This window comes from Mangifera indica, chromosome 1 (assembly GCF_011075055.1).
Source record: "Mangifera indica cultivar Alphonso chromosome 1, CATAS_Mindica_2.1, whole genome shotgun sequence".
In the NCBI taxonomy this organism is placed as follows: domain Eukaryota; kingdom Viridiplantae; phylum Streptophyta; class Magnoliopsida; order Sapindales; family Anacardiaceae; genus Mangifera; species Mangifera indica.
This window is the reverse complement of record NC_058137.1, coordinates 1,120,571-1,144,574: the sequence shown is the minus strand read 5'-3', so window position 1 is coordinate 1,144,574 and position 24,004 is coordinate 1,120,571. Positions and strand designations below refer to the sequence as shown.

Here is a 24,004-nt window from a genome sequence, read left to right as displayed (position 1 = left end):
TATTCACTTGTTTTATAGGGTATACTATTTGAGTCAAACACAATAAACCTTTCTACCAATTAATTCATTTAGAAAATCTTTTAAAAAGAAACAAAAGTAGTTTTATCCACTTACCATTTAAATTCACGTATTATTATATAATTAAATAATTTAATTATTTGTATTTATAATCATATAATAATATATTAATTTACATAAAAGTTTGTAAATAAAGTATTATAGTAAAAAATTGTACGAGTAATTTTATGTAATCTTATAATGAGTATAAATTTGAATATTAATGATAATGTATTATTATGTTAGTGTGCATTATTTAATTTATAATTTAAAATCACTCAATTACATAATAATATTTCTTCCTTCATACCCAAAGTGATAATCACTTGACATTGCTTGAGATAGACGTATATGTTTGGTATATCCCTTTCACCTTTAAATAAAGCAAGCACATAAACATATATGGCATAATCTGCTCTAAAGATCACACATTTTGCTTTTCTTATGTGAAGAAGGTTTCTTCAATCATCTCTTTAGAGAAAAAAAAGTTACTTTGATTTGTGTACACGTAAACAATTCCCACTATGTCGTCTTAATGTCCATTATTTATAATCCACTACTACACAAACCGCACCAATGGCCAATAATTCTGAAGCCAGGTCACTTTATATTGCGTATATGAACATGATTCAACAGATTTCTTCCACTTTGAGGCCAAACCCAGTTGGCATTTGCCATTAAATAGCCTTGTTTTTGTTAAAAGTCCTGGCTTGATTTGCTCAGAGATGGCCGTAATCCTTTTTCTTGATAGTGTCATGGTCCCCTTGAGCCTCTTCCTCATGGTGGGCTACCATGCCAATCTTTGGCGCTGTTTCAAGACCAGGCCCTCGTGTATAACAATCGGAATCGATGCAATGAGAAGAAAAGAATGGTTTCAAGACATGAAAGAGGTAATTTAACTCCTAATCTTCACTCTAATAGTATATAATTACACGATTAGAGGATGGTGATGATGAAATTTGATGTTCAGGGTGATGATAAGAAGGCGATGTTGGCTGTTCAAAGCCTGAGAAATACGCTAATGGCCGCCAGTTTAGCTGCAACAGTAGCGATTTTAGTGGAATTAGCATTGGCAGCGCTAACCAACAACACTTACAACGCAAGCCGGAGTTTCCACAGTGCTTTTTTGGAGCCACAATCGGGCAATGGTGGGAGAATTTTTGCTTTGAAGTTTGGCTCAACGTCTTTCTTCTTGTTGGCTAGCTTCTTTTGCAGCGCCTTGGGACTGGGGTTCTTGATCGATGCTAACTTCTTGGTGAGCGCTAATGAGGAGTTCTCGTTTCCTGCTTACACGCAAATGGTGTTTGAGCAAGGGTTCATTTTGGCCTTCATTGGCAATCGGATTCTCTGCATGAGCTTCCCTTTGTTGCTGTGGATGTTCGGTCCTTTGCCAGTGGCCCTGGGCTCTGTGGCTCTGGTTTGGGGGCTTTACGTTCGTGATTTTGTTGGCAAATTCTCAAGAAGTGACACCATGCATAGCCTCACTTGAAAGAGGAAACCATATTTACTATGAACGAAGAAAAAAATTAATGAGTTCGGGTTTACTTCTTCATACGTTTTGGCTTTTGGCTTTGGACTTGAAAAGATTTGTCTTTTCTTGTAAATTTAATTTATTTAGTGTTTTTATTTTCTTAAATCTGTCCAAACTTGAATTCTTGCTTAGATGAAACAAGTTGGCTCAGATAGAATACAAAGCTAAAATTGTTTTTGAAATGAATCTGAGCTTTAGGTAATCACATTACCCCTTACCTGCAAGGGGCTTCTTCGAATGCATGATTAGATTTTAATACCATTTGGCCAGAATAAACGTTTATCTCAGAAAAAAAATTAATCTTACTTATCATTGTCTAAGGTTAGATTCAATTTGAATGGCTCAAATTCGAAATAGCATTTACATCAAACAAGTTAAACATTAGCAAAAAATTAGATTTATTTTCATGAAATGAATTAAGTTCAAACTGATATAAATATTCAAGTTTAAATCATTTAAATCAAATTCGAAATAAAAATATTTTAAATCAAGTTTAAATTTTAGTTTATTGATCTTAAATAGATATTGAATTAGATATTTTAAATTCAAACTAATTTTGAATTGATTTTTTAAAATTTGAATCAATCTTAAATTATAATCTAACTCTAATCCCAAATTGAATCTAAATTTGACCTAAATCAAATCTAACCCTAATCGTCTTGCTTTGTGCTACAAGAGGATATTGGCCTCCTAACAAAAGTGATTCATATTTGTCAACAATATTGGATGCAACAAATGCCCACTAGATATTTTTACTTAATTTCCTAATCAAGTTTACAGCATGCTTACAATTAGAAAGCACATGGCAAAAAACACCATGGGCTAAAGGGCCCATGAAGGCCCAAATTTATATGGTACAATGCAGAAACAGTAATCGGACATGATAGTGGCAACCAAGAACAAAGGCTGCCTTATTACGCACTAGGAACATAAGCAAACCAAGCGTATAAATAAACAATAATCCAACATGTATGTAAATAACCAAAAAACACTATAGGTTAGGCTTGATCTGAATTGCTCAAACTCAAATTCAAATGCGGATTCAATGAGTTAACTTTGAATCGAGTATTGGGTTTATGTTTATAAAATGAGTGGAATTCAAATAAAATTCGAATCTCAATTTATCGATCTTAAATTAATTTTAAGTTAGTATATTTTAATCCGTACTAATTTAGGATGGGATAGAATCCAGCCCTAGAAGAGAAAGTTAATTAGTACCTGTTTAACCAATGAATACTCTTTCTTTGTGAGTGTAAACTTCTATACCAGACTGATTTATGTAATCATGCAAATGGGACAAACCTCAGGCTGTTATTTTGCTTTGGCATGAATTTTATAATCAATTTCTTGCAAAATGTAACCAATGAACCATGGCGGCTACAGAGAAATGGCCTGACCAGAATTGTACTTAAATCGACATGAAATATAAAATATGGTAAGTAGAGGGCAGTACAAATTGCTCAACCACCGCGAAACTAAAATATTATATATTGACTAAGAATAGAGTGGTGCTGAAAGTGAAAGGTGAAGTTTCAAATTTCCACAGGTGTGAACAAGCAAAATTAAAAAAAAAGATTGAGGAGGTCACTTCGCTATCATAAAGTTTGACATGCTTTGTATGTATATAATTTTGTTCAAAGAGGATTGATCCGAACCAAATCAAATTAAATTTAATATTGGTTTAAACGTAAATTGAAATTATAATTTATAATTCAAGTTTACACTTAAAATCATTGAAGGTGGTGTATTATATCATCGGAAGGTCATTAATGAAATAAATAATATCATAAGTTTGACTAATTTTGTATTTATATAATTTTATCTAAAAAGAGATTTAATCTAAATCGAATCAAATTTGAGGTTGATTTAAGATCAATTCAAAGCTATAATTTTTAACTCAAGGTTGAATTTGAGTTCACTGAAGATAACACATAGTATCATCATCAAAGAATTATTAACAAAATAAATTGTGTAGTTAACAAAATAAATAATATTGTTATTGAGATAATCAATATCATTGAACAGACAAATAAACTAATTTAAATTTAAATTATTAAACTAAAGTTTTAATTTAAGAACAGTTCTTTTTTGAGTTAAATCGTAAATTTGGTCCAAGTGAGTTTGAATTCATTCCCCTCTAATTTTGTCCTTTTAACAAATTAAAAGCAAAAAAAATGGCCCACTCCACGAGGGTTGAATCTTGAATGTTGAAAGAGATTCCATCCCACCAAAGCCGCAAATGGACCAGTGGATCCTTGTTGATCTCTCATTCAAGAGAGCCAAAATTTTCCAAAACTTTTAAAGCCAATTGGTGAATTTGAAAGTGCGTGGTGGGTTCATTGTGCTTGGGAGCTAGCAATGAGCGCACACACTTCTTCTTTGTCCTTTTCTTTCAAAGGCATGCAGACCACGAAGCTGCAATGCAATTGCTGCTGAATTTCCATGTGCAGTGGGGCATATTCTGATGGTAAAAATTGATAACATTCTTAGATTCTGTGTGCAATTTTCTTGACTAAGCCTTTGCCCCCAGCTAAACGCTTGAAGAATCGACATTTTTTTCATCATCCATCCTTGTAAAATCCTTCTTTCTGTAAGCCAACAAAGCAACATATCCTTATCATGATCTTGAATCTTTTGCTTTTCTTATCTTCTGGGTTATTGATCACTCCATTTTTGTCACCGCCTGCCTTCTGAAAAGAAATGCATAGACAAGGCCAGTAGAGGATGGGATTTCTCATATTGGATTGAAATGGAAATCTGCTACGCAATTGTTAATATGTTATTATGTGATTATATAATTTAATTATTTTTTTTATCCCTAATTACGGCGGACTTAAACCAATTCAATTTGGTTTGAATTGACATTTAGTTTGATTCGAAATAGAGTTTTATATTAGTTTGATTCGAATCACTGTTTGATGATACTGTTTATCATATTGACAATTACATTGTTAATCCTACTAGGCATCTGGATAATATCTTTGATCAACTTAAACAAACTTAAAGTCAAACAAATCATTTATGATTCAAATTAAACTCAAGGTAATGCATATTTGGATTTGACTCTCTATCTCTAGTAACCGTTATTGTACCCATTTTGTTAGGTAGTATATATTATTGATAATAAAATATAGTTAGTTTATTACTCAAGTTAATTATTAAATAGGCATGTGTTTAATGGGGCTAAATAATTCCAATAATTAGGGTTTAACGTATAAAATTATTGTCAACTTCATTTGTAGTGCAAAGTTGAACTTGATTATTAAATATTGAGGAATTTGCAAATTATTTATGGCCACTATCTTCGTTGTAACATGGATATAAATTAATTACATGCATAGTATATTTGCAACTAGTCTAATTTAGGCGACCGATTCTAATTCTAATCTGTAACCCACATCATATCAGTGATTAAAGATTTAAGGGCATTGTTTAAGGGCTCAAAGTGCAATCATTATGACATGGGTAAGAACGTGACAGAGGCGAACAAGGTCGTTAGATTTGTGTTGAGAATAAGGATGGAGAGTTGCTCTAGTCATGGTTTAAAAATTTGGTGTGAACTGGTCAATCGGACCGTAGTTCAACAGCTCAAACCATCTCGATTCGTAATTTGATAAGAGAAAAACTTACGGTAAATCTAATTGAGGTTGTTTTTCAAATTTATTATTAGAATTTAAACACAAGATTTCACCATCAATTTTAAAATATGTATATCATCAAACTAAGTTTATTCTAATGATTAATTATATAAAATTGTTTTGAATATTATTTAATATTCAAAACAATATAATTAATGGATCTGACTACTGATCAAACGGTCTGATCACTGATTTGACCAAACTATCCCTTCATTCTTTTGACATTTGATTAGACTTTAAAAACATTAGCTTTAGGACTGTGCAATGTAAGAGTAGAGCTATATGCAATGCTGAACAAAAAAATGACTAGACCAACCCTATGTAGACTAGTCAAAAGTCTTAATTAAAATGAAACTAGTGACCTTTAAGAGATATTTAGTTCGAAAAATGTTTTATTACTAAAATTAGAAGATTATCTTGAAAATGAATTACCTTGAGGAATATTAGGTATAAATTATTACTATATTTGATAAAATTTGATAAACTTGATAAGTATAAATAATTATTACATCAGGTTAAAGGTAATAAAAGAATACTAGTATAATATTTTACTTAAACATCCTTAGGTAAAATTATTCTAAAATATTTTTATATGTTATTTGTTATATTAATTGAAAATAAAATTATTTTTACCCTAAAAAAATTAATAAATAAAGATATAGTTATAATAAAATGAAAATTACCTTAATAATCTTTTAATATCTAAAGTATAGATAATAATTAAATTACTTCTTATATTATCTGTTACATTGCTATTGATAATAAAACATTATCAAAATATTTTATTATTACTAACCTCTAACCGAACACACCCTTTGGGTGCGTTTGGTTGGGAGAATTTATTATTACCTTGGTAATCTATCTTTTATTCCCTTGTTTGGTTTGTCAGTAATAAAAGATTACAGTAATCTTCTATTACCAATGCTGACGTGACAGGTAATATAGGTGGTAATCTGATTACCACCTTCATCTTAGGTATTTAAAGATTACTGAGGTAATCTTAAGTTTATTATAGAAAAATTATTATTTATTAATTTTTTGAGATAAAAATAAATTTATTTTTAATTAATATGACAAATAATATAAAAAATATTTAAAAATAATTATATTCAAGGGCATTTAAGTAAAATAATTTACTAGTAATCTTTTATTACCTTTAACCAAACATAATAATTATTTATACCTATCAAATTTTATCAAACATAGTAATCATTTATACCCAGTAATCTTATAAGTAATCTATCTTCAAGGTAATCTTTTTATTTTAGTAATCAAACATTACCCAAACCAAACCCTTTGGGTATAAAAAGATGCAGGCAAAGTTAAACCCGATGGTTGAGTATACTCAAAGTGCCACACCGGCAGTTCCATTGTCCCAAACCTCTAAGCCCGGGACAATCGGTGGGGGCAAATAAGTGTACCTTGTACATGTCATTAGAAGACTAACTTTAACAGCAAAAACTAATCTAGTCTCAAAGTACACACAACATAACTTGCCAACCAAGGATTTCTTTAATTCTCATGCCTAACCTTATCAAAATCTCTTTTAAGTTCTTCAATGGATGGCCAGGGTTCATTTTCTCCATGTTGAGAGACTAATGAAAAACAAACAGTCATGGAGAAGTTAAATATTTCATATATTATACATTGAAAGGCAGTTACAGTAGAAATTAATTAACAAGGAGAGTCTTAGTATTATTGATACATGAACATATTTCCATCAAAAGACAAATTCCAAAATATCATCATCAAAGTTAACAGATTCATCCACCATGACCTCCATGTCCAAACTTGAGGATGAAGAATTGCCCCCAGAAATCACATCCCCATGATCAGAAGACAGCAATGTTGTGAGTTGGTCATCCTGATGATGCAACAGATCATAATGATGATCGGACGATGAAGAGGGGTTGCTGTTGTGGCTGATATACTCCTGCTTTATTGATGATGAAAAGGAAGAGAAAAATGGGTGTTGTGTTTATCTGTGAAGTGGGTATTGTTGCCAAAGCTGATCATGGAAGATTGATCCTTTGAAGATGAATCACACAGAAGCTGCACAGAAGCTTTTAGCAAGTTCTTGCATGTGTGATGACCGTAATATGTTGAACGATACAATGGAGGATTGTCTTCAGTTTGTTGAACTTGCTTTGTTGCCTGGCAACCTTGGTCAAGCTTGTGAGTACACCTGAAATAATTCCTGAAAACAGAAAAATGGATCAAAACTTCATCAGATTAAAGATTAATCATTTCACTAGCCATATAGTTCCATTGAATGAAGATAAGTGATACACACACACACACACACACACACACACACACATATATATACCTTGGGTATTTTGCATTGAGAATCACTTTCTGTCCATATTTTCTCCATGCATGGCCGTCGTCTACCAGGGTAGGGGTCTCTTTGGTAAATGAATCAGAGTACCTTCTGCAATCAAGAAATTGGAAACAAATATGTGATTAATTAGAACAAAAATCCATAATTAATCTCAACTAATTAGAACTAAACACACTCTCAATAAAACAAGTAAAAGGGACACATAATTGCAACATTATAAAATATACATCTTCACTAAACTATGGTTAATCATTCAGAATGCTAATCTAAATACTTAAAAAAAAAAGCCATGTCTTTCTCTCTTGAACATCACTAAATTAACCCTAAAAATAATTAATAAATAAGTAATACTATTTGTACTGTTCCTTTATATAGTTAATCATTAAACAACACTGGTTAATCACTCAGAATACTATTTGAAAAAGATCCAAAAACATCTTTCTCTATTAAAAGTTCAAAACATTACCAAAATAACCCTAAGAACTTTTTTTTCCTGGAAAGTATAATTTTTGCTATTATTATTATTATTATTATTATTACCTTCGCTTGTAGCATCCTCTCCGATCTTTGATTGTTGAAGTAGTTTTACTACTTCCCTCTGAATCCTCAGACTTAAGAGGAACATCAGCGTCCCGGGTGAAGTGGGTAGGGGTTGGAACTTGAGAAACTTCATCGGACTCACCATTACTTCTCTTCAAAATGGAGAGAGTGTTGGTGAAGGAATTGAGTATGTTGAGCACAAGATCCTGATTGATGCGCTGTTGAAGTGAGACTGAGACATTATTGTTGTTGCTATGAACGAGATCGCGAAGCTGAAGGGCGAAATCTCGGCCTTTAACGAGCTCAGCAATGGCTCGTCGTCGATCTGAAGGAAGATGGTCGGGCCAAGAGCAAGACTCCATTGTCTTGGGGCGCGCTTGGATGCAAGTAGAAGGAGAAGAAAATAGGGCCGCCTTTATTATATCTGGGGAATGGGAAAGAGACCGAAGAGGAACCTTGCAAGGAAAATTCCTTTACTTAATAATCCATTTATCATCTAACACCCCACGCGCTTCCCTCTACGACGTTTAGACATTTTGAGATTTTTTTGGTCCCTTTTACAAGTTAAGTGAACCTCAAAGAAAGTTGGAATTACTTACACCTTGAAAGTCTTAAAATTTGAATAGCATGCCCACTTTTAGTTAGAGATAGATTTACTCCGAATCAAGTTAAATACGAGATTAGTTTAAGTATATATCAAACCCATAATATCTAATTTAAACTCATTTGAGTTATTAATATCATTAAAAAATTATTAATAAAATAAATAATAATATTAGATAATTGAACTATGTTATCAATGAGATTAATAATATAGATAGATAGATAATCGAATTACCCTCAAGTCAAATTGAAGTTTTAATTTAAAATTGATTTATTAGAATTGAATCATGGATTATAGTCAAGTTAGCTCATATCGAATCGATCTCTATTTTTAATTAATAAACTAGAAAGAAAACTTATAACTACTAATATATAAAATGATAATATTTCATATACAAATAATGAGTACTAATAGATATGATTTAACTGATGTGTTATTGTGAATATTTAAGTCATAAAATATAAAAAAAAGTCAATTTAAGTCAAAACTCTTGGTTGATCAATTCTAATTATGTGAAGATATTTTGAAATTTTTTACTTTCAAACCAAAGTGACTAATTGAGATATATTATTAAAAATATTATTATTATTTTTTAAATAAAAACTAATGGTTAGTCTCAACCGTGCATATTACATGCACGAGTGTTTTAGATAATTTTTAGAAAATTTTAAAATTTTTAATATTATTAAATTTAGCTAATATTCTCAGTTGAAGTTCAATGGTACATTCAGATTAAGAACGAAAAAATATGTTTAATCTCTACGAAAAACAAGAGGATAGCAAGGAAATGTATATAAACTTTTAGGGGTTAATTGTAAAAAAATTGTTTGGTGGCCGGCATCGCTGAACGTGCACAGCACGCTCGTTTGAGCGAGTATTAGCCGCACAGGTTATGAAATGGTGACGTAGGTATGATGACGTCATACTCAATTGTCAGCAAGCATCTAGATTAGGATCTATTAAAAAATTTCCAAGTTCGCAAGTTGGGTTCATTGTCCCTGGTTCTTATCCGTTTAGACACAGCCAATTTTCGAGGACAATACTGACCTTGATTATATTAACCTAACCTAAGAAGGGATTCTTCCGTAATAAAAGAGAAATATAGGGGTAATTTAGGTCATGGGAAAACGACAACACCTAAGTAGTTTCAGTCTTCGTAGGTTGAATCTCCCGAGTTCTTACGTTTCGATGGAGTACAAATACTTTATTTTTATACAACTTGCATTATATAAGCTTTCGAAGTTTATGCAAATCCGATCAAGTCAAAAATAGTTTGATCCGGTTAGAATGATAAAAAGACAATCTGGGTTTGCTAAAATGATTTTGAGAAAAAGTTGAATCAAGTTTATGATCTAAGGTTTTTCTTGTCAAAGCCGATCTAAAATTAGTTTTTATTTGTATTCGATTTAGATTGAATTTAATCTTAATAATTATTAAATAATAAAATAAAATTAAAATTAAATATAGATAGTGATAAGGATTGAATCTTCCCTACCTCAGGGGCAAACTGACAAAACTTGTTGGAAAATAGAATTGTGTTCACATTCCTTACGTCATCCCTATCCTCATTGATCAACTTTAAGACATGTGACATATAAGAATTTTTTATTTTCAACTATAGGTTAATTAAAATTGAAACAAATTGTGAATAATACCCGAATATACTATGTTATAATCTCTCTTGTTTTAAAAACCGGACCAATCAATCGGCTAACTCCAATTAAAGCTTCAGATGTCAATACGTTACTTTGAAATATTATGATTTTTAAAAATTTAGATAAGTCTATCTAATAAAGAATATGTATTACGTACCATTAAATCATAATTTTATTTAATTAAATATTATTATAATATTTATTAAAAATTTTATTGACCACTTATCAAATTTTGAATTGACTCTTTAATTAGATCAATACTCAATTCAAGTATAAAAACATTGACGATCACATAGATCACTAAACATAATTGAATAATTAGATTTGTTTTGAAATCATAAGGTTTATGGTTCGATAAATTTCTTATGAACATTTACCTAATTAAAAACAAATGATTTCTTGATTATCAAATATTATAGAATTAGTGGGTTTTGCAATTTTAAATTTAGTATGAACATTTATCCCCCTTTTTTTAAAGAAAAATAGATAAGAACTTAAATGTGGAGTCAGGTTAACTTAAACTCAAATCTATGTTAGACTTGAATAAATTAAACCTCTAGATTGACAACTCCATACAAATTTGAGAGCTCATTCGTGTTATTCAAATTGATTTTAACTCAAATTGATCAATTTGAATTTGAACTAAATTGGAATTGACCCTTGGTCAAACTCAGATACAAACCCTCTTGATTAAATTGTGCCTGCTCCCAAATTGATTGAGTCGAGCAAATACAAAGCACCATGACTGCTGACTGCCACTTGATTGGGATGTTGCTCGCTAGTTTTGAATATGGCAGCTGTATCGTAGTACAATGGAGACCATGCTATAAATGGTCGATGGACGCCATCAATGGCCAAGCAGTAATTCTGTGCCCATTAATGATGCGTGCAATATAGAGCCTAGAGGGTTGTAGTAAGAAAAGCACTTAACTCAGATATCAAAATATGCCCTTCATGATTCTTGCCCTCCATTAAAATGAAACATAAATTGAATTGGGTGAAGATGAAAGCTTTGGTATAAAGGCAAAATGAAATTCAATAAAATGACCTGTATTTCTATCAACAATTTTCCTTTTTTTCTTCTTTCTTTTATCCCCATATTTTTCAGTGAAACAAAAGGGTCAACCTGGTGATCTTTGCACTTACTGCTATATACTACATTATATTTTCTGTCCAAGCTAGCCATTCCAGGCCACTGATATGTGATCAAAATCTTACTTCTGCTATTTCTCAACAAAAAGAATTGAACAAGATTCAAAAGCTCCACTCCCAGTCTCACATTTACCAACCTTCGTTTACTTTCCGACTTCAATCATCCAACTGGGAATTTCAATACGCTCAAACAACTCTCATCGGGGTTTTGATCCCCTCACCTGCCCTGAAAATACAATAACCGGGTAACTCTCCGCTCTGTTGTCTCAATGCCACTATTTCTTTCAGTTACTGGTGCAAAATCAGCGTTTTGGAACTTACCTGAGGAATGCCAACCACATAATATCACTTACATTAGTTGAATAACCATTACACCCCGAGTAAATACTTACAAGGTTTTATCAGTTACTACTTAATAATATATGGGAAATAAAACGAACACTTACCACAGAACTTCACAACTAGAAGCCATAGGAGAGCCATACAAAGCATGAACTCATGGAAAGCCACTTTGAGATGGGTTCAACAACAAGGGGAGTAAAGGACATGCTAACTGGAATCCTCACTTGTTTTTGAACTCACATAATTAGCTTGTTTTCTTAGTATCTCAGCTTCTCTGGCAATCTGGATATCCGAAGGCCACAAATATTGATGTAAAGCTTTCAAAAGAAAACGTGGGAGCAATGCGACAATTATAATAAGTACAATGGTGAGCCAATAGGTTGGTGACTTAACCAGATGGTAGATTGTCCTGCCAGAAACATTAAGGGCATTCACTTACTTTATCAAACAAAATAAGAAAGACAACGAAACATATCCTATTAGACATCGGCAAAACTAACCAGTAGTTCGGTAAAATAGGGAAAGAATCCAGTGTCACCATGCAAGCGTATGTTATAACTATAGAACCCCATACCGCTGCATGAGTAATAAATATCCATCGCTGTATATCCATGGCCAGGTGTATATTAACAAGGACAACTACTGCAATTGTCCACAAACTGCCCATGCTCCAGATATCAATTGTGCTCTCCTTGTAAATGTAGAAAGGAATAAAGAAGAGTACAAGACTTTGCCATAGTGTGTCACACATAGTGATCCAGAAGAGGTGCATATTATATGCCTCATGTCTATGCCCCGCACCATACAGTTTTGGATACTGTAACAATGTCCTATGACTTAAGTCTTTGTCTAGAATACCAACAAAAATTGTTGGCACAGATGTATATACAACAGAATAAAATACACTACTCCAATCTGTTAACGCAGAAGTAGTTGAAAAGCCTGTGCATAATATGTACCTACAGACCAAAGAAAGCATGTTAATAATAAACCCACAACTTCATAAGTGATCCATGATACACGGTAAAAGGAGAAACAAATCCCTAGAACTGAAGCTGCCACATTTTTTATTTACACAATGAAAGACATTAAAAGTAGCCAAAAGAATACAAAGCTAATTCCACTCTTCTCTGAGATCCCACATCAATCAGATAAATGGTCCAGAAGTTGACAAGGCTTAAAATAATCTAGACATCTATTCACAATAACTTATTCAAAGACTTATCCACTTATAATGCATTATTTGCCATTTACCAACAGAGAGACGTGCTTGCTCATAAGGACTTCAACAGTTAACTGCCTTGAAACAAAATTTGTCTCACCAAAGGAAAAACCAAATATAGGTTCCACACACTAAGTTTGAAGAGAAAATAAATGATCATACTAAAAGAAACCATGCATACCAGAATAGTATCAATACAAAAACAGCATTACGGTAGAAGTTGTATAAAATTAAATAGCCAACACGCTGATAATTCCAGTGTCCATGCACCAAGAGTAATCTTTTCAGAAACCGAAACTGCCCCATTGCAAAGTCTGATGCCATCACTGCTTGACGCCCTTCCTGACCACATATTCCAACACCAACATCCGCCATTTGAATCATAGAAACATCATTGGCCCCTATAAAAATGCCCCAGTCAGGGATTGCAAAAAAAGTTGCTTCTGGAACAAAAACAATTGTGTGTGCAATGATACATGCTTTTGAACACTATGACTATTTCTGTAAAATAAAAACATGGCAATAAATATTTGTTTAATGCGTAAACACAGGAAAAATAACAAGCTTGCTAAAGAAGATAATCTGAAGCTGAACTGAATCCCCCCTCTCCAGAGGCTAAGTTAATTGTCAGCAAGACAACTCACCATCACCTATGGCCAGAGTCATATCATCAGTTCGGCTCTTGATCAGATCAACAATTCCAGCTTTCTGCAATGGCGCAACCCGACAGCATAGCACGACCCGACAGGAAGTTGCAAGGTCAAAAAGCTGTTGAAACATAAATGAATTATCAAGAAAATATCAAGAAGTTACACATGTTCATGGACAATGAAAGCTAATTCAACGGCCTTATGTACCAAAGCAGAAACTTAACGTTTAAGACAAGTAATCTGATAGAAAAAAGTTAACATAGTACAACATTTAAGTGCAATAACAAAAAGAAACAGATAGAAGGATCCATACATCTGTCCCCAAATCCTTCTCCAGAATATACACCAAACTATTTCCATCAATTATGAGTGCCAATGATTCATTCACTTCCTCCTTCCCAGCACAAGCTTCTCGCACATTGGAAGACTTCGTATCATTCGGAATCTCAAGATGGTTGTTTCCAGTATCTTCTGATTTCAAACTCCTCTTTTTTTTATTGGACGATTTCACACCGTATTTAGCTTTTGCAGCAGCTAAAAGATTTTTGCATGCCTCCTCAGAATTGCCATTTATAATTATTTGCTGCATGTCAGTGGACAGAAGTTTGCAAGAAAGACCAATTGAAATTGCTGTCTCTTGTTTATCTCCAGTCAGAACCCAGACCTTAATTCCTGCTTGCCGAAGGGCCTCAATTGCTTCCGGTACACCATCCTGTAACTTGTCCTCAATTCCAGTAGCCCCAAGTAAATTTAAGTTGGATTCAATAAACAATGCTGTTTGGTGAAGTTTTTGAGCTCTATCAGCTAATGAGGTGCTTGCATCTTTATACAAGCACTGCCAGTGCTCAAGTTCTGCATCAGTAAGATCCCTTGCAGCAACAACAAGAGTGCGTAAGCCCTGTGATGAATATTCAGCCAGATGGCTCTCCGTTGCATGCCTGACAAGGTCATTCCTCTCAGAACCTTTAGCTAATATACTGAACATTGAAGTATCAGCACCCTTCACCAACACCTTCACACTATCATCGGGAAATCTGATAACAACTGACATTCTTTTGCGAATGCTATCAAATTCATGCAACCCCAACACATCAAACCTAAATTGAATATAGAAGATAATCACATTAAGCATTTGGTCAAACACTGAAAACTATGATGTTTATTATTAAACATGTATCAAGAGCCAACGGCAGAAAAGAGTATCAGCAGAAACATTACTCAGTTTACAACCACAAAAAAATAACTGGGTAGGAAGGATGATGCTGACATTTGGACAGAGAATTGAAAGAAAAGCTGAAGTGAGAAACTATCTACCTCAATCTCTCATCTTGGATCTCTATCCCAATATGGCCAGATGTGCGCTCAAAGAGAGTGTATCCGTATGCTGAGGCTGCAGAAACTAGAGCTTGCTCATCTGGAGATTCACCCTGATAATCAATAGCTTCTACATTATCAAGTAATTCGATTCTGGTGCAACTAGATGATCTTCCAGAACTCGGAATAGGAATCACAGTATTACACGCAGCCAGTGTAAGGAAAAACTCATGTGCAGCAGTTCGATCATCACCAGCTAAGTCTTTGGTCAACAACTCCATTAGTTCATAATCAATAGCAATTTCCGAGTTAAGTTTCCATCTCCTTTTACCAACTTTTCCAGCTAAAGATAATGAAATAGAAAATTAAATTGTGTTACGAGTAACTCTCCTCAATTTATTTACAGAAGAATTTGCAGCAAGATTGTGACCGAGAAAAATGACAAACAATAATTACATTTTCATGTTGTAGCTTCTTTTCATGCTATCAGTACAAGATTAAATATGAACATGACAACATATGATACATAAACAAACAGAAGAAAAAGAATTGATACATAAACATGAGATCATGAGTGAACGGAAAAGTATGGCAACACCAATAAAGAGCACATGACAACAAATGCATACATATGATACATAAACAAACAAAAGAAAAGAATTGATACAACCATGAAAGGAACCATATAAGATCAGAAAACACAATTTTTAATGAGCATCGATCACTAAATAAATGCATCATACGCAGTGTTCATAACATTTGTAAGTCCATAGAATTCAATGACATATAAGGCATAGTGTAAAGAACCTAATATTTTGCTTCCAAGCAACAGAAAAAAAGATTGACTTAATGACTTCAAGTTCATAGGGGTGAGGACAGATATTTAAAGTTTCATGACAAATTATTCTACTAACATGTCCTGCTTAATTGATATTGGATTCAGTAGCCAAGAGAACAACATGCCTGTACCATAAACAAACAAAATCATCAAATTATAAAGTTGACATACCTCCAGTTCCCTGTCCTTCTAATGAATCAGTCACAAGCAAGGAACTCCCATAATTCTTCCCGTAAACACTTGCTCTTCTAAATTCCATTTTGTTTTCTGTAAGTGTCCCAGTTTTGTCTGAAAATACATATCGTATTTGACCCAAATCCTCATTTATATTCAAAGATCTGCACTGAAACCTTGAATCAGAGCTGCTGTCATACATGTACCTGTCTTCAATCATGAAATATGACTGTCCCAATCGAACCAATTCCATTGTAATGTACAGAGAAATTGGTATCATTATCTGAAACACTATGATAGAGCTTAAAAAGGAGAAAAAAGTCTCCATGGGAATCCCATAATATTTGTACTTCTTAAATTTGTCCTTCCCGTATGTGAAATATACTTTCCTGTAATAAGGCAAAGTATTAAGCTCCTCTTCATGGTGTTGAAGCCATAGACCCATTCCGCAGGCCACAACCATACACATGACCAAAAGAAAAACAGACAACCACAGAGTTTCCCTATTCATGTAACCTTCCAATCTGCTTCTCTTGGATGGGGATGCTGCACTGTTCAACATTGCTTTAGTTTCCTGTCCTGCATTTACTACAACACCAATTATTGATTCAGTGTTCTTCAACTGACAACCACGCAACACGATGTTTGATTGGCTTAAGGGAAATTTTTGCCCCTTGAACTCCATATTGGCAGTAAACTCATAAATATTCCTGTTGGGTTGCTCACATCTGATCAGTCCTGATACAGAATCTTCTCTGATCAGCCCTGATATAGGATTTTCAGATAGAGCAGAAACTGTTTCTTGCCTAGCATACCTTGTCTTCAAGTTTGATTCACCATCCAAAATCATTGTCTGAATGTAAGCAAGCCCACTAGGATCACTAGTGCTCAACAAGACCATGTCACATGGAATTGTCTCATCAGAAAGGATTTTCACAACCTCACCAGCCTGGATTTTTTTCCATTTCTTCAACTGAAATTGATCACCTTGAAGCACCAGAGCTTCCCGATTGTTCTCTTTTTGATCTGATCTGTGTCTTCGCCAATCCTCATAGCCATCTTTAACCGCTGTCACGCAAAGCACAAACAGGAGGGGGAAAAGAGACACTGTTCTCCCAAAGACGGCAAGAGGGGGAAGCTGGTTGAGAGCAGCAATAGCCAGAAAATATAAATAGGCTACCCGATGGAACTGAATGAAAAGATTCTTGGGCAAGAAAGTAATCAGAGTGTACTTGCTTGTTGTGATCTCATTCCCAGTGAACTCATACTTGTCATTGGTTCTCCTAGGATCATTAATGTAGATTAACCTGGGATTCTCTCCATGAAGAAGATTATCTCCAAACTGTGTACTTTTATGGTGAACCCTCTCTGACTTACAATGCTTTTCCTGCACCAAGGTAGACCCTTTAGAGATTTCAAAGGAGGTGGGCATGTGATTGCTGTTCTGCAACTCCATTACACCCGAAGAAAGCAGTTGTCCACTCTCCTCTGCAGGGCATGCCAAGGACAACTGCTTACGTAAATGAAGGTCCCCAGAGGGGAACTGATTTGTCTTAACACTAGAAGAAGGGTGAGATTCAACAGATTTCAGACAAAAATCAGTATCTCCAATAGAGACGGTATCTTCGTTGCTGTTGTTGATGTTTGGAGACCCCAAAGAGGTAGAAGAATGATCCGGTGGTAATGGCAACGGCCACCACCCACAACTCATAAATTATTCTCGAATGTCCACATAAGAGAATTCTGTATGTAACTTTCCCCACTTTTAACAAATACTCACCACCACAATCAAAGCCCTCCACTTTCCTTTCCCCGGCCAAACTAAACAAGCTAGCGATATCTCAGCTCCCTTTTGTTAAAAATTGGGAATGCGTGGTCCAATGTAAACCCATTTTTCATGTTCAATCAAGTCATCACCTCTTGCACTCACTCACTAACTGCCTCAGAGTTTTAACTCTTAAAAAGAAACAGATCAAAATTGTCCTTCAAATAACAAAAAAAATAAAATCCAACCTTTATCACCAAAAATAATAAAATCTTGAAAACACAATCGATTCAAATGATGACGAAATCCCTGATCAGATCCCGATGACAGAAAAAGTTTATGGATCAATCCTCCAGATATGCCAAAACACAAGACATACAAACAAATGCCAGCAGCAATAAAACATGAATCAGAACATGACAGGCATTGATAACCTAACAACCCTAATCCCTTTCAAAAAATAAAACAGAAACCAGAAATTACAAATTACACTAAAATAACTTAATCACCAAGTAACAACGTACCTCCCATCCCAATCTGTTAAAGCAAAAAAAAAAAAAAAGCTTATCTTCTCGGGATTAGAAAAAGCGAAGGAAAAAATCAGACGGCTTTGAATGCACTGAAAACGATATCATAGTAAAATGGCAGAGGATAGAGAGAGAGAGATCAGATCAGAACAGATCTCACCGCAGTTAAAAATGCCAAAAAAGAAAGGAGGGGAAATCGTAAAGGAAAACGGAATTAAAACAGAAAAGGGTCAATTGGGAAACGGCGAGAGAGGGGGAGGGACGGAGGAGAAAGGCCAGAGCAAGGCAAAAGCACAAACAGCGGAATAGTCGGGCCCAGACAGAGATGGATGACAGGATTAGTGGTAAACCTCAATTCATGGCTTCTGCCTGTCACCCTGCTTCTTCTTTCATTATATATATAACACGTACGTATATTTAAAATATATATATATATATAATATTATTTTTTATGTGATATAAAATTGTATATGGGTTCCTTAACTTTAGGTTTGAATTTTTATATTTTAACTAATTATTCTACTTACACAAATAAAAATTAATATTTATAAATGAAGGTAAATTCGAATAAAATTAAATTTGACAAATTTTAAAAAATATGAGTTTGAGTTCGAAATGATAAATAATGTTCAAAATCAAATACTAATACCATTTGATCATTGATACTTTGATTTGTTATCTATAAAATTGAATAATCTTATAGTTCAAATTCTTTGATTTGTCATCGATGAAATTGAATAATCTTATAACAACTAATGTTGAACTCAACTAATAATGTCAAAATCTGTGATTAAGTTTTGAGTTTAAACTTGATTTATAACAATTAAAATTAAACTCAACTGAATCAAATTAACAATCCATAGTTAACACGATTTAAATCTATAGAAGACCATATATGAAAATTTAACATTTTTGGAAAGCAAATTCCTCGGCATTGGAAAATTAAAGAAAAGCTTTGTTTCATAATTTAGTGCATCGTCGAAATAAATTTAGAATCAGATTTCGTATATGGCCAAACAAACTCAATTGAAATAAATAAACGATTGTAAAATTGTGATATTATTTGCTAGGCGGTCTCACTCTTAGCAATTGCAAAATCAATTTTTGTCTAGCTTTAATATGATAGTTTGATTGGCTTAGCTCGATGTAATTAGATCAATCTAATTGTAGGTTGATTTAGTTTAAAATTGTAAATTTTGTTTAAATCTTCGTTAATGTAAAATTGATTATCAAGTTTTGATCAAACTTTGTCTAAAAATTGTAAACTTTTGTTTATCTTTAATGACTCTTCTCCTTTTTTTTTGACGCTTTCTGACAAAACCCATCATCAATCAAGAGAGCTAAACTCGATTATAAAATATTTATTTTAGATTTAAATCGAACTTAATTAACCTTTATTTGGGTTCAAATAGGTTGATTACACCTTTGGGGATCCATTGACTAGAATCAAATAATATAAAGCCGAAACTAGGCCCAAGCCCAATCTGAAAACGAACCCAAGAAGAAGTATATATTTAAAACAAATTTTATCTGGTCGGAAGCTCTAAACAAACGTTCCGCCTTCGCAGGCCTCGCAAATCAAGCAGCTTTTTCCACCGTCTCCCTCTCCTTCTCAGAAATCATCAACTCGCAAAACAAGCAGCTTTACCTAGTCAAATCATTTCGATCAAACTCTTCCCATCTCTCCGGTACGACTTTTGTTATTTTTCCGATCACTGGATCTGACTTCTTCTTGTTTTTTTTTTTTTTTTCTGAAAAGTAATTTTGTTTTCTAGGGTTTAGGGTTATTAGGTATTTTTTTCCAAAGCTATGGAGAAAGAGCTTGTGGAGCTGTTTGAAGCCGCCAAGAAGGCAGCGGACGCGGCGGCCGTTGACGGAACATCGTCGAGTGGGCCCGAGGTTTCGCGATCTGTCGATGCGTTGAAGCAGCTTAAGAGCTTTCCTGTCACGTATGACATCCTTGTCTCCACTCAGGTATGTATGTATAATGGATTTTATATTATTTTTTTCTGATATTCTGTCTCGAGTGATTGATATTTTGTTTAATATGTGATTAGGGTTGTTGATTTTGTAGTGTTGTTAGGGTTAAATAAAGTGGAAAAAAGAACCGTTGTTAATAGAAGTAAGGAATAAAGACTTTTCCTTTTAGCTATTTGATTGCTTTTATGATGATATAAATTAGAGAATCTTTTGGAGTTATGTTTGAAGGTGAAGCTGTTACCTTTATTTTTTTTTCCCACTCTGCGAGCTAAAAATTTTGTATGGATTATTGTTCTTTAATATGAGAAGTATGATCTGTGTAATCCAAAAAGTGTAATTTTCTATTGTGATTCTTTGCATCTTCAAAATCACGATGACAAAGATATGTTTCAGTTAAACTTCTGTCTCCAATTTTCCAAACAACCAGTTTACCTAAACAATGGATATCTATAACTTGTTGGATTATAAGATTAAAGAAATAAGAAAAGTGCATTTACTTGAACTGGCCAGTGTATCTAAAAGAAGAAGCAGAGTGTTTCATAAGGAGATGTTCAGTTCTCATTTATGGCTATTCATCTTTCTGTTTAACTGTTTGTTTGGAGAATCAAAGACAGAAGTTTAACTGACAAATCCTTGATCATGATGGTTTTGAAGATATAATTTACCGCAATAGCAAGTTCTATTCTTTGGATTATATTGATCACAATGAAACAAGAGGTTGACCTTGTTAAATTTTCTATATTATGTTTCAGGTTGGGAAACGTCTTCGACCTCTCACGAAACATCCTAGGGAGAAAATACAGAATGTGGCTTCTGACTTGCTTGAGATTTGGAAGAAAATAGTCATAGAAGAGACAACCAGAAATAATAAAAACGGTAGCACTGAAGTGAAAGTTGAGAAAGTTCAGAAGGCTGTAAAGGTTGAAAAGTCTTCTACAAAAGAAACTGTCAAGTTTGAGAGATCTGGCACTTTTTCTAGGTCAGATACTGTCCGGGTGGAAAAAAGGGAAGTAAATGGGAATGCTGAGCCTGTCAAGGTTGAAAAGATAATTAAAGAGGAGAAGCCAGTTTCCAGTGTTAAGAAGCCGACACAGACACCCATTGGGACCCCAAAGCTGACAGAATTGGTTAGATGTAATGATTCATTGCGTGACAAAATTCGGGAGCTTCTTGTGGAGGCCTTGTCCAAAGTTGCTGGTGAGGCTGACGAGGAAGATGTGCATGCAGTAAATGCATGTGATCCAATCCGGGTTGCTGTATCTGTTGAATCTGTAATGTTTGAAAAATTAGGCCGGTCTAATGGTGCCCAGAAACTGAAGTACAGATCTATTATGTTCAACATCAAGGATCCAAAAAACCCTGATTTGAGGAGGAAGGTTCTTCTTGGAGAGGTCAAGCCAGAGAGGCTTGTCACAATGTCCCCAGAAGAAATGGCCAGTGATGCTAGGCAACAGGAAATTAACCAAATTAAAGAGAAAGCTTTGTTTGACTGCGAACGCGGTGGTGCACCAAAGGCCACAACTGATCAGTTTAAGTGTGGTCGTTGTGGTCAACGCAAGTGCACTTACTATCAAATGCAGACTAGGAGTGCAGATGAACCTATGACAACCTATGTAACATGCGTAAACTGCAACAATCATTGGAAGTTCTGCTAATTAGATTTCCCTTATATCTGCCATTCTTGCAGGGAAGAAATTGAGCAGATCACCCGGGAAACTTGATCCCCCGTAACGAACCATCAATCTAAGTCTGGTCTTTTAAGGTCTAGAGGACAATGCTTTTATTGATTTTTTTTTTCTTCTTTAGGTCAATCTTTCATTTAGGGGTAGCTGGGCTCTTTAGTGGTGTTTCTGATTTGTATTCTCTGAAAATCCCAATAAAGTCGGATATGCCTCATTTCTGGTTCCTCCTCTCCCAGCAGTCAGTAGTAGTTCTTTTAGCTTTTTCTTTCAGTTTAGCTTTAATTTAATGTATTTCTCCTGAAATCCATCAAATTTGTTTCAATCACAAGATGCATGACCTAGTGGTGTGCTGTGTGTTTCCTAAATGTATACTTGAGTTAAGTTTCTCTTCTGTGCTGGAAAAGAAGATTATATAATTGCAATTTTCTGCTTTGTGCTGCTTTTCTTAAATTGTTTTTCGATATCCATTTGTGCTTTTCATGAATTTTCGACACTTCCCATGAAAATGAGAACTTTCTGGATTCAACATTTTATGGTATATAGTCAAAAGAAGAGAGCAGACAATTTAAAATTTCAGCAACTGGTATAATGAGAAATTATAATAATACTGTCCTCTCCAAGTGTAACCAGGACCAAAGAAGAAACAAGAATTCAAACAACTGTGAAAGCAAAACACTATTTCTCTTTCTCTGTATTTTCTTCTACAGGGCTCGAGCATGGACTCTGCATTGTGTTCTCACCCACGGATTCTTCATCATCTTCACCAACTAAATCCTGAAAACCAAAGCATCCCCTACTGTAAATTAAAAGAAAACGGAAAACGGCCACCCAGAATCCGAAAGGATGAAATTTTAATTTTTGCTCACGTGGGACATGGATTTTGCAACTCCTCCGCTGGTTCTCTTTTCTTGTTCCTTTTTTCTGAGTGACCGTATCGATGAAATCCTCTGATTAACAAAGCATTTATGAAAAAGTTAATAACTTTGATTGAACCCAGAAAAGAATGAGCTAGGAGAATGAAAAACGGATCTTACTAAACAATAAGACTTGAGTTCCTTTAATCTGTATAATCTATCAACTTCAATCTCCAGCACCTTCTGAGTTTCCCCTCTGTATTGAAGCTCCTTCATTTGCTTATCTAGCATCATCTCTCTTTCATTCAACATCCTCTCTGTTTTCTCTTTTTCCATTCTCAATCTCTCAAGCTTCTTTCTTATGGCACTGAGTTCCTCTGCCAGCGACGCATCCAGTGATTCCAACTTTGTCACCACATGATTCTCCTCCTCCTCGTTCAGATCTCCAACCACAGAGATCTGATTCTTATTCTGGTTCTGATTGATACATTCTTGCTTCTCCTTTGGCTTGGTTTTTATATTACTGGTGGGTAGACAGTTCACTGGCTGGAGTGGCTTCCGCCCGGACTTCGGCTTCAGCTTCTGCTCTCCGGCGGCGGTGGCAGCCACTGTCGTTTTGAGGCTCTGGGTCATTTTTTGGATCTGGGTCGTACTTGTACAATAGAGAAGCCAGCTGACTGGGGATGATAAATATATTGGATGATAAGTTTAAATTTAGATGGAGCCAAAGTGCTAACGGCTACTTTATTAATATTAAAAGCTTTTTCTGTTTCTTATTTTAATTTATTTTCGTGCTCTTTAGTCGGAGTGACTGCGTGGGGCTGCAACTGAATATTGTTGATCTAATAAATAAGAATATTTTTGTTGATCTAATAAATAAGAGAAACTAAAGATGGATTAAAGCCTGGATGGGTTTGGGTTCGAATTTATATTTTATTCGAACAAATTAAATTTGAATTAAAATTTTAATTTAACAACTCGATTCAAATTTAAAGATTCATTAACAATTCTTTATCAAAATTTTTTTTCTTTGATGATTTTTTCTCTCCATTTCAAGTGTCTATATTTATTATTCGAATTGGTTAAAATTCCAATATCAATTTGGATTTATGCCGAACTCAAAGTGACCCTTATT

At 34.1% G+C, this 24,004-nt stretch overlaps 5 protein-coding genes across 6 annotated transcripts; 2 read left to right on the top strand and 3 right to left on the bottom strand.

Annotated features, from left to right (window-relative positions):
- Positions 1 to 639: 639 nt before the first annotated feature.
- On the top strand, positions 640 to 1,826 carry LOC123216914. The gene is made up of 2 exons (XM_044637576.1): positions 640 to 947; positions 1,028 to 1,826. Exons 1-2 carry the CDS (start codon positions 783 to 785, stop codon positions 1,544 to 1,546), a joined length of 684 nt encoding a protein of 227 aa, XP_044493511.1. The 5' UTR covers positions 640 to 782; the 3' UTR covers positions 1,547 to 1,826.
- A 5,016-nt stretch (positions 1,827 to 6,842) lies between these two features.
- On the bottom strand, positions 6,843 to 8,549 carry LOC123216905 (probable WRKY transcription factor 70). The gene is made up of 3 exons (XM_044637566.1): positions 8,111 to 8,549; positions 7,556 to 7,660; positions 6,843 to 7,423 (listed from the first exon to the last, which is right to left on the bottom strand). The coding sequence occupies exons 1-3, from the start codon at positions 8,470 to 8,472 to the stop codon at positions 7,165 to 7,167; spliced, it is 726 nt and encodes a 241-aa protein (XP_044493501.1). The 5' UTR covers positions 8,473 to 8,549; the 3' UTR covers positions 6,843 to 7,164.
- Positions 8,550 to 11,380: 2,831 nt separating this feature from the next.
- On the bottom strand, positions 11,381 to 18,743 carry LOC123216898 (phospholipid-transporting ATPase 1-like). The gene is made up of 8 exons (XM_044637555.1): positions 16,059 to 18,743; positions 15,050 to 15,392; positions 14,049 to 14,832; positions 13,730 to 13,853; positions 13,267 to 13,486; positions 12,364 to 12,822; positions 11,968 to 12,272; positions 11,381 to 11,842 (listed from the first exon to the last, which is right to left on the bottom strand). The coding sequence occupies exons 1-7, from the start codon at positions 17,770 to 17,772 to the stop codon at positions 12,071 to 12,073; spliced, it is 3,846 nt and encodes a 1,281-aa protein (XP_044493490.1). The 5' UTR covers positions 17,773 to 18,743; the 3' UTR covers positions 11,381 to 11,842; positions 11,968 to 12,070.
- A 1,144-nt stretch (positions 18,744 to 19,887) lies between these two features.
- On the top strand, positions 19,888 to 22,465 carry LOC123216880 (transcription elongation factor TFIIS). 2 transcript variants are annotated; one of them, XM_044637521.1, is made up of 3 exons: positions 19,888 to 20,041; positions 20,129 to 20,327; positions 21,086 to 22,465. In XM_044637521.1, exons 2-3 carry the CDS (start codon positions 20,163 to 20,165, stop codon positions 21,986 to 21,988), a joined length of 1,068 nt encoding a protein of 355 aa, XP_044493456.1. In that variant the 5' UTR covers positions 19,888 to 20,041; positions 20,129 to 20,162; the 3' UTR covers positions 21,989 to 22,465. The 2 variants fall into 2 exon arrangements, with proteins under 2 accessions (XP_044493456.1, XP_044493464.1); XM_044637529.1 differs by having other exon boundaries at positions 19,890 to 20,041; positions 20,136 to 20,327.
- A 114-nt stretch (positions 22,466 to 22,579) lies between these two features.
- Positions 22,580 to 23,572, bottom strand: LOC123216891 (high mobility group B protein 6-like). Its single transcript, XM_044637543.1, has 3 exons — positions 23,050 to 23,572; positions 22,882 to 22,962; positions 22,580 to 22,789 (listed from the first exon to the last, which is right to left on the bottom strand). The coding sequence occupies exons 1-3, from the start codon at positions 23,500 to 23,502 to the stop codon at positions 22,691 to 22,693; spliced, it is 633 nt and encodes a 210-aa protein (XP_044493478.1). The 5' UTR covers positions 23,503 to 23,572; the 3' UTR covers positions 22,580 to 22,690.
- Between the last annotated feature and the right edge of the window lie 432 nt (positions 23,573 to 24,004).